This window comes from Anomaloglossus baeobatrachus, chromosome 3 (assembly GCF_048569485.1).
Source record: "Anomaloglossus baeobatrachus isolate aAnoBae1 chromosome 3, aAnoBae1.hap1, whole genome shotgun sequence".
NCBI classification, from domain to species: Eukaryota; Metazoa; Chordata; class Amphibia; order Anura; family Aromobatidae; genus Anomaloglossus; species Anomaloglossus baeobatrachus.
In genome coordinates this window covers 194,159,870-194,171,161 of record NC_134355.1, presented here as the reverse complement: position 1 = coordinate 194,171,161, position 11,292 = coordinate 194,159,870, and the positions used below count along the sequence as shown (strand labels likewise).

Sequence of the window (11,292 nt, the reverse complement as noted above, 5' to 3'; positions counted from 1 at the left end):
CATCTTCTACTGTCCACTTTTTGTACCTTTTTTTGCAAACTCGAGACCAAATCCCAAGTGATAGTCATCGCCATGAAGTTGTGGAAAGCAACAGTGTCCACAAGCCTTGACGGCAACATTTCCAGGGCAAGCAATCTGTTTGGGCATTACTTCCAGGGAAAGCAGTCAATTTTGGCCAAATTTAAAGGAGGGATCGCAATTGATCCTTGAAGACACATACAAAAGGAATGGACACACCCAAAATACACATAGTAACTACCAAAATCATCCCACATCACTAACATGTTTTGCCTCCATTGGCTCCAGTTTGCATCTGCCTGCGCAGATAAATTAATGCCCCAATGCATTCTCTATAAGCCAATGCCCCCTTAGCAACAGGACAAGTACTGTCACATCAACTGCCTTATATTACAAATGGAAGCAATTAACACCTCTAAAAACTAACGAGATTTCAACCCATCTCATGCCTTGCTGTATCGTAGCCACCAAAGAAGCTCACTACACAACGATAAACACTTCCACACTTCTAGCGTTTTGTGCTTTGCATACTTACCTGATCGTTTACCATAGTTACCAGTTTATGCCGGTTCCATGCCTATTCAGATCGATGATCTTCCGCTGTCAAACACGCTCATGTCTGCTGCACAGCCGAAGACCATCGAGCAAAAAATGGAACATCATTATTCAAGACTTTAACTCACACACACTGCTAAATACATTGAACAAAAATAAAAAAAAAAAAAAAAAAAAAACAAAAAAAAAACAGGCCGTTGAATACATACTTCTTGCCTGTAGTCTACCATATCATTTACCATGTCTTGCAATTTTCGTGTCTTTTTCAGATTACGTCTAGCACGATTTACACTGATTGCCTTATAATGGGGCCAAAGCGCAAGTACACCACCGACCAGGAACGAAAAGCAGCTGCAGCAAAAAGAAGGCAACTACAACGTCAAAAACAAAGGCAAATACAACAAGAAGTCAACAGACATCGATGTGATGCCAACGCTACCACACAGCCTCCAGAACAAGACACACGTAAATAAACTGCCTGCACAATAACCCACGAGGGTACGGCTCACACACAACAGCTACACCAAGATAATCTTCAAAAAAAGGACAACAGACAAGCCTTGGAAGTATCACCTCCTGCACTTCCACCACAACAGGAGACACCACAAGAAATTGGAAATGATGAGGTAAGTCAGAAGAAGAAGAGAATGGACACACACAATATACACATAGTAACTACCAAAATCATCCCACCTCACTAACATGTCTTGCCTCCATTGGCTCCAGTTTGCATCTGCCTGCGCAGATAAATTAATGTCCCAATGCATTCTCTATAAGCCAACGCCCCCTTAGCAACGGGACAAGTACTGTCACATCCACTGCCTTACATTACAAATGGAGGCAACTAACAACGCAAAAAACTAACAAGATTTCTACCCATCACATATCTTGCTGTATCGTAGCCCACAAAGAAGGTCACAACACAACGATAAACACTCCCACACTTCTACAGTTTTTCCACGTGGAACACACACATAATGTAAACCATGTAGTAACATACTTTCAGCAACATTTGTAAAGACCTGCTCACTAACACAGTGCAACATAGCTCTCACAAGTCAACTCAACACCTTCTCTCATGCACAGTACTCTAACAAAAAAATCCTTTACTTGACTCAACAATCTATCTGTATTATTTCGTCTGTCTGCCTTTTACAGCTTCACTCAAGAACACTTGACGAGCTCTGTCTTACAAGGGGGCGTAAGCGAAAATACACCAGCAAACATGATAGAAAAATAGCAGCAGCATCAATGCGACAACAACGTCGCAACATCGAGACACTTCAACAAACTACTGAAAGACAAGCCAGAGAAGCTAATTCTCAAAGACTATGTCGACACAAAGCCTCACTTAAACAAACTTCCGATAGACAAGCCCATTATGCTCAAGCTCACACACAACGTCGAAAAAAGGAGACTCTTCAACAAACTGTGGACAGACAAGCACAAGATGCCACAGCTCATAAACAACGTCGCCTACAAGAGACACCACAACAAACTGCTGCAAGACAAGCTCAGGATGCAGAAGCCCACAGCCAACAACGGAGACAGGAATCCCCACCTTCCAAACTAAAAAGACAACAACATGATCGCCTAATTCATCACAAAAGAATGCTCTACCATCTCAGCCAAACTCAACACAATATTCAACTTTTTACAGCCAGCAGAACACATAATGAAAATACAATTATTCAGCATTACTGTGGAAAGATGAATTCACTCTGCTCCAAATGCAACTCACACAATTTTACCGATGAAAAACCATCAGACAATCTGTTCACTCAATGCTGCCAAAAAGGGAAAATTCAGTTGCCCATACCTCAATACTCAGATATGTTAGAGCAATTGATGAAAGGAAGTCATCCACACAGTAAAAATTTTATGGACAATATCCGAAGCATCAACAGTTCACATGCATTTGCTTCATTTGGAGCCAATATTGCACCACCGCCAGGATTTGGCCCGTATTGTTTTAAAATTCATGGTCAAATTTACCACCGCACAGGGACACTTCATCCAGAAATGGGCCAAACTCCAAAATATGCTCAATTATACATTTTAGATCCAAATGAAGCAACAGAACAACGGCTGACTGTTCACGAAAACAAAAAGTGTAATACTGAAATGATGCATCAAATTGCACAACTTTTACAACAAATCAATCCATTTGCAGCTGCATATCGCATGCTAAAAGACGTAGAAGCCGAAGAAGAACAGAAGGCTATCACATATGGAACTTCAATGCCTTCTATTGTCATGGCCATTAAACAAGAACGTGGACAAGATCCACGGCGATACAACAAACCACGCATTAGTGAGGTCGCAGTAGTTTTCCAAAATGATGATGGAGAGCCTCCTTTTAACAGGGATATATTAGTTCATCTTCACCCAGACAAAAACAACCCTTTACTTCCTAAAACACAGCGGATTAGCATTTTGCACAGCAACCTTGATGCTCTTCTATATCCGCTTTTCTTTCCAAGAGGTGATCAAGGCTGGCATGAAAACCTACAACAACAAGGTACTACTAGAAGAATAACACAACTGCAATACTACAGTTTTCAACTCTCTGTCCGCAATCACTTTAATCCAATTTTAAACGGTGGAAAACTAACACAACAGTACTTAGTAGATGCATATGTTAAAATAGAAGCTAATCGCCTGAATTACATAAGACAAAATCAAAAAATCCTCAAAGTAGAAGACTACTGTATTCTTCAAGAACATTTGCAACAAAAATCAATTGAAAAGGGAATACCTATTGGCAAAACAGTTATTCTACCATCGTCATTTGAAGGAAGCCCCCGCAACATGCAACAACGTTATCAAGATGCAATGGCAATAGTCACTAAGTATGGAAAACCAGACATTTTTGTTACCATGACCTGTAATCCCAAATGGGTTGAAATCACCGAGCATCTGGAACCATGGCAACACGTAGAACATAGGCCTGACTTAGTTGCACGCATATTTCGGCTAAAACTAAAAAGCCTTTTACAAGACATCAAAAATGGCCTGTTTGGAACAGTCATAGCAATGGTTCATGTCATCGAGTTTCAAAAAAGAGGTCTACCACATGCACATATTCTCCTTATCTTAGACACCAATTATAAGATTCACACTGAGGAAGACATCGACAACATAGTATGGGCTGAGATTCCTAACCAACAACAATATCCAGAGCTCTATGACATTGTAGTGGCTCATATGGTTCATGGTCCATGTGGAGTTCTTAATCCAGCAAGTCCATGCATGCAAAATGGAAAATGTACTAAAAAATTTCCAAAGGACTTAAAACAGCACACTGTTAAAGATTTAGATGGCTACCCATCATACCGACGACAAGATATTGAGAACATTGTTCACAAAAATAAACATATCAATAACTCATGGATAGTCCCATACAATCCATACCTACTAAAACGCTACAACTGTCACATCAACGTGGAAATCTGTGGTTCAATCAAAAGTGTTAAATATCTTTTTAAGTACATCTACAAAGGCCATGACAAAGCTAATGTCGAAATCCAACAGAAAACTCTGAACCATGATGAATCTTCAACTTTTGTAGACTCAAGATATGTCAGTGCTCCCGAAGCTGCGTGGCGAATATTTGCATTTCCAATGCATTCACAGTCCCATGCCATTATACGATTAGCTATTCATTTACCACATCAACAACAACTTTATTTTTTTGAAGATGCTCAAGTCGAAGATGTGTCCAAAACTTTAACCACAACCTCAACATTACTAGAATGGTTTTTCCTAAACCAACGAGATGAAAATGCATGGCAATATTTGTATCGAGAGATTCCAGAGCATTATGTTTGGAAAAAAACTTGGAATCCAAGACTACGTGGAGTAAGCACAATAATTGGACGCATGTATACTGTTAGTCTCAAAGATCAAGAAAGATATTGCCTTCGCCTCTTACTACTGCATGTCAGAGGAGCTACAAGTTATAACCATTTAAAAACCGTTCATGGAGTAGTACATGATACATTTAAAGCTGCAGCTTTGGCTTTGGGACTTCTATTTGATGATACAGTTTGGAAACTTACTTTACAAGACGCAGTAACCCTACATATGCCTAAGCAACTTCGTGAATTGTTTGCCTACATCTGCGTGTTTGGCCCCCCTACAAACCCTGATCAACTTTGGACACTTTTCAAAGAAAATCTAATTGAAGATTACTGCTTACATCTTCACAACCAAACTGGTCATTGTTGCAAATGTGAAGCTTACGCCATGCAAGATGTCCAAAATATTTTATTACTACATGGAAAAACGTATGCTGACTTTAACCCCTTCACCCCCGGCCACTAAAACACCCTAATGACCGGGCCATTTTTTGCAATTCTGACCAGTGTCACTTTGACAGGTTATAACTCTGGAACGCTTCAACGGATACTGGCGATTCTGAGATTGTTTTTTCGTGACATATTGTACTTCATGTCAGTTGTAAATTTAGGCCGATATTTTTTGCGTTTATTTGTGAAAATTTAGGAAATTTGGCGAAAATTTTGAAAATTTCGCAATTTTCAAACTTTGAAAATTTATGCCCATAAATCTGAGAGATATGTCACACAAAATAGTTACTAAATAACATTTCCCACTTGTGTACTTTACATCAGCGCAATTTTCGAAACAAATTTTTTTTCCGTTAGGAAGTTAGAAGGGGTCAAAGGTCATCAGCAATTTCTCATTTTTCCAACAAAATTTACAAAATAATTTTTTTTAGGGACCACATTACATTTGAGGTGACTTTGAGAGGCCTAGGTGACAGAAAATACCCAAAAGTGACCCCATTCTAAAAACTACACCCCTCACACTGCTCAAAACCACATCCAATAAGTTTATTAACCCTTTAGGTGCTTCACAGGAACCAAAGCAATGTGGAAGGAAAAAATGAAAATTTTACTTTTTAACACAAAAATGTTAATTTAGCCATAAAAGTTTCATTTTTACAAGGGAGAAAAGAGAAAGTACACAATACAATTTATTGTGCATGTTCTCCTGAGTACGCTGATACCCCATATGTGGTAAAAATCAATTGTTTGGGCGCACGGCAGAGCTCGGAAGGGAAGGAGCGCCATTTGAATTTTTGAACGCAAAATTAGCTGCACTCATTAGCGGACGCCATGTCGGGTTTGAAGACCCCCTGAGGTGCCTAAACAATGGAGCTCCCCCACAAGTGACTCCATTTTGGAAACTAGAGCCCTCAAATAATTGTTCTAGATGTTTGGTGAGCACTTTGAACACCTGGGGGCTTCACAGAAGTTTATAGCGTTGAGCCGTGAAAAGAAAAAAAAATTTTTTTACAACAAAACGGTTGCTTCAACTAGGTAGCTTTTTTTTTCACAAGGGTAACAGGAAAAAATGCACCATAAAATGTATTGTGCATTTTCTCCTGAGTACGCAGATACCTCATATGTGGTGGAAATCAAATGTTTGGACACACAGCAGTGCTCGGAAGGCAAGGAGCGCCATTTGAATTTTTGAGTGCAAAATTAGCTGCACCTGTTAGCGGACGCCATGTCGGGTTTGAAGACCCCCTGAGGTGCCTAAACAATGGAGCTCCCCCACAAGTGACCCCATTTTGGAAACTAGAGCCCTCAAATAATTTTTCTAGATGTTTGGTGAGCACTTTGAACACCTGGGGGCTTCACAGAAGTTTATAGCGTTGAGCCGTGAAAAGAATTTTTTTTTTTTTTACCACAAAACGGTTGCTTCAACTAGGTAGCTTTTTTTTCACAAGGCTATCAGGAAAAAATGCACCATAAAATATATTATGCATTTTCTCCTGAGTACGCAGATACCTCATATGTGGTGGAAAGTAATTGTTTGGGCGCATAGCGGGGTTCAGAAGAGAAGGAGCGCCATTTGACAGCAAAATTGGTTGGAATCATTAGCGGACGCCATGTCACGTTTGGAGACCCCCTATGGTGCCTAATCAGTGGAGCTCCCCCACAAGTGACACCATTTTGGAAACTAGAGCCCTCAAATAATTTTTCTAGATGTTTGGTGAGCACTTTGAACACCTGGGGGCTTCACAGAAGTTTAGAGCGTTGAGCCGTGAAAAGAAAATTTTTTTTTTTTACCACAAAACGGTTGCTTCAACTAGGTAGCTTTTTTTTTCACAAGGGTAACAGGAAAAAATGCACCATAAAACGTATTGTGCAATTTCTCCTGAGTACGCAGATACCTCATATGTGGTGGAAAGTAATTGTTTGAGCGCATGGCGGGGCTCAGAAGAGAAGGAGCGCCATTTGACTTTTCAAACGCACAGATGCAGTGCACTGATCGGTCGCTGCAGGACGCACGGTCGGATGCGATAAAAAAAGCGTCGGGGATACGTAAAAAAAAAAGTCACGCCAAAAATTGACCATGGATGCAGATACGTTATGTGCATCCCTGATCAGCGCTTGGCGGGATGCACGGATGGATGTGATACAAAAAGCGTCGCAAATACGGAAAAAAGTCACGCCAAAAATTGAGCAGGGATGCCGATCCGTTATCTGCATCCCTAATCAGCGCTCGGCGGGACGCACGGACGGATGAGATACAAAAAGCGTCGGGGATACGGAAAAAAGTCACGCCAAAAATTGACCATGGATGCCGATCCGTTATGTGCATCCCTGATCAGCGCTTGGCGGGACGCACGGACGGATGCGATACAAAAAGCGTCGGGGATACGGAAAAAAGTCACGCCAAAAATTGACCATGGATGCCGATCCGTTATCTGCATCCCTGATCAGCGCTTGGCGGGACGCACGGACGGATGCGATACAAAAAGCGTCGGGGATACGGAAAAAAAAGTCACGCCGAAAATTGACCATGGATGCCGATCCGTTATCTGCATCCCTGATCAGCGCTTGGCGGGACGCACGGACGGATGCGATACAAAAAGCGTCGGGGATACGGAAAAAAAAGTCACGCCAAAAATTGAGCAGGGATGCCGATCCGTTATCTGCATTCCTGATCAGCGCTTGGCGGGACGCACGGACGGATGCGATACAAAAAGCGTCGGGGATACGGAAAAAAGTCACGCCAAAAATTGACCATGGATGCCGATCCGTTATCTGCATCCCTGATCAGCGCTTGGCGGGACGCACGGACGGATGCGATACAAAAAGCGTCGGGGATACGGAAAAAAAAGTCACGCCGAAAATTGACCATGGATGCCGATCCGTTATCTGCATCCCTGATCAGCGCTTGGCGGGACGCACGGACGGATGCGATACAAAAAGCGTCGGGGATACGGAAAAAAAAGTCACGCCAAAAATTGAGCAGGGATGCCGATCCGTTATCTGCATCCCTGATCAGCGCTTGGCGGGACGCACGGACGGATGAGGTGTAAAAATGGACAGGGGATACGGAAAAAAAAAAAAAGTTATACTCACAGTACCCACAGGACTAGCAGGAGGATCACTGACCAGAAGAGCTGCAGAGGAACAGATGGCAGAGAGATGGACAGCTTTACAGGAGCAGCAGGCAGATCAGCAGAATGCCCAGGAAGGACCCAGTGATGGACGCAGATGTGATCAGGTCGGTGAAGACAGGTAAGAGGACGTCGGGGGAGAGCAGAGGGGGACAGGGGGGGGGGGAGAGCAGAGGGGGGGGTGAGAGCAGAGGGGGGGCTGAGAGCAGAGGGGGAGGGGGTAGAGCAGAGGGGGGAGACCGGAGAGGGAGCTGCAGAAGCAGAACAGAGATAATGGGGGAGGCAGTCAGAGGGGGGGGTTGGGGGGAGCAGATCGCGGGGGGGGGCACGGCAGGGGCTATCACGGCAGCGCGCAGGGGCACCACGGGAGTGCGCACGGGCTGCAAAGTGAGCACAGTACTCACGTGCAGCAGCAGCAGCGGCGGCGGCAGCAGCGGCGGCGGTGGCGTGGTACCACAAGTACCAGCCACTGCACGCTGCAGACATGTTGGGGAAGGGCTCGCAGCGGCAGGGGGCATATCGCAGCAGGGAGGCAGATGGCAGCAGGGGGCAGATTGCGGCAGGAGGCAGATCGCAGCAGTGGGGCACATCATGGCAGAGGACAGATCGCAGCAGGAAGCAGATTGCAGCAGGGGGGCACATTGTGGCAGGGGGGCAGATCGCAGCAGAGGGGCAGATCGTGGCGGGGAGCAGATCGGGGGGACACATCGGCAGGGGGCAGGGGCTATCAGGCGCGCAATACTCAAGTGGGGCAGGAGCGGCGATCGGGCGGCGGCAGCAGCGTTGTGTGGTACTACAAGTACCAGCCAGTGCACGCCGCAAACATGCTGGGGGAGGGCTTCCCAAACCAACACAGGCCTGGGGAGGGCGGCCACCTCCAGATCAGACCGCCCCACTGCACACTGATTGGAGCGATTGCGCGTCATAGCACGATCGCTCCAATCAGTGCTGCAGGGGCTGGGGGCGGCATGTTTGAGGTCCACCTATGATATGCTGCAGCAGCTGCGGCATCTCATAGCTGGATCTCACAGGATCGCACTAATTCGGGCATTATTTTTGCCGAAATTAGTGCGATCGATGTGGTTGGCGGTTCAGATTTGAACAGCCAATCACATCGATCGTCGATAGGGGGTGGCGATGCCGCCCCCCCTGGGGTCAAGCAAAGGTCCCCTGCTGTAAGAAACAGCAGGGGACATCATTTGAAAGCCGTTGCTATGGCCACGGCAATCAAATGAAGTTTAGGCCGTAAAATTACGTCCCTGGTCGTTAAGTCACGTTAAAATAGGACGTAATTTTACGGCCCGCGGTCGTGAAGGGGTTAATTTGCCACACCCTGAAATACAACTTCCACAAGCTCCGCAGTATAATGAATCTTCTGAATTATTGTTAGCAACAGAGCTGAGAATCTCCTTAAATGAACAACAACAAATTGCTTATGACACCATTTTAAGTGCCATTCTTAACCAAGGAAATGCAAACCCCAAATGTTTCTTTATTGACGGTCCCGGAGGAAGCGGCAAAACATACCTTTATGATGTTTTAATACATCACGTTAGAGGGTTGGGAAAAAAAGTCTTGACATCTGCTACAACAGGTATTGCAGCAAATCTATTAAACGAAGGTCGCACTATGCATTCACTATTTGGCATCCCAGTTCCAGTCAATGAAATATCTGTTTCACGAATCAAACAAGATACAGTAGCAGGAAAACTTTTACAAAATGCAAGTCTTTTAATAATTGACGAATGCACTATGGCCTCCAAATATGCTTTGACCTTAATTGACAGACTTCTACGTGAAGTAATGACCACAAAGGTAGTAGAAAAAAATTTAATTCCATTTGGTGGAAAAGTGTTTGTTATTGGGGGAGATTTTCGACAATGCCTTCCAGTTATACCAAGTGGAACAAGAACAGATATTATTGAGTCCAGCTTAAAAATGTCAGAACTTTGGAAAAACTTTACCAAACTCCAACTAATTAACAACATGCGATCTACTGATCCAGATTACAGCCAATGGCTTCTAAAACTTGGTAACGGTGAACTTACCAATCAATATAACCTTGGAGAAGACATTATAGAAATACCTGAAGACATGTTATGTAAAGACTGCATTGTAACTGAGGTTTTTGGACAACATTTTAACATTGATATTAACGACAAAAACAACGTTAACAAAGCCTCTTCCTATGCAATTCTCTGTGCCAAAAATGAAGACGTTACTCTACTAAATTCCCGTGTAATGGATCGCATGCCAGGTGAATATAAGTTGTACAAAAGTGATGATTCAATCGATGTAGATAATGAAGATGAACGTGAACATTATCCCGTTGAATTTTTAAACAGTGTAACACCATCAGGAATGCCATCCCACATACTTCAACTTAAAATTGGAACCATTGTTATGTTGCTCCGGAATCTAAATACCAAACAAGGACTATGTAATGGAACGCGCCTTATTGTGACTGGAATGTATTCACACCTTATTCAAGCAAGAGTCATCACTGGATCAGCTAAAGAAAAGGAAATGTTAATTCCACGTATTGATATATGTCCTTCAGACACTCGCCTTCCATTTAAACTTCGCCGTCGTCAGTTTCCCCTAAAACCTGCATTTGCCATGACAATCAACAAGTCACAAGGCCAAACTCTACACCGTGTTGGCATATATCTACCTGAACCAGTTTTTGGCCATGGACAACTGTACGTTGCGTTTTCAAGAGTGACAATGAGATGCAACGTCAAAGTACAAGTTCTTGACACACCTTTACAAGGAAAGCTACTTAAAGAGAGTGAAAAGATCTTTACACAAAATGTGGTGTATAAAAATATTTTTAATTAACTTTACACTGTTCATAACCTTCTTTCATTACAAGCCATGGACATCATTTAACATTAGACTCATCTATTAAAACTGTTCATATTAATCACCGATCATAAAAATATTTAACATAAACTAAATAACCAGAAATGTTTCCACAACCTCTTTCCATAGTACCCACTTACCTCATTCTTCCCCTGCTCTCTCCCCTAATAAAATATTCTTACCCCTCTCATCCCTCCCATCCTTTCATTTTCCTCTCATACAAAAAAAATTGTAACCATTTATAGTATATGAAATATATGTTTTGAAAGTTTGAAACCAATTCATTATCTAATAAATTATTCAAAATAAAATTGTTTGTTCTATTTGTCATTCTTAAACCAATAAACTATTTTAAGAATACTAAATTAAAACTAACCCATCCAAACCATTTATTACATTATTATTCAATCTGC

At 42.9% G+C, this 11,292-nt stretch overlaps 1 protein-coding gene across 1 annotated transcript; it reads left to right on the top strand.

Moving 5' to 3' along the window:
- Nucleotides 1-2,283: 2,283 nt before the first annotated feature.
- Nucleotides 2,284-10,855, top strand: LOC142297196 (uncharacterized). Its single transcript, XM_075341462.1, has 2 exons — nucleotides 2,284-4,792; nucleotides 9,405-10,855. Exons 1-2 carry the CDS (start codon nucleotides 2,284-2,286, stop codon nucleotides 10,853-10,855), a joined length of 3,960 nt encoding a protein of 1,319 aa, XP_075197577.1.
- The last annotated feature ends 437 nt before the right edge of the window (nucleotides 10,856-11,292 follow it).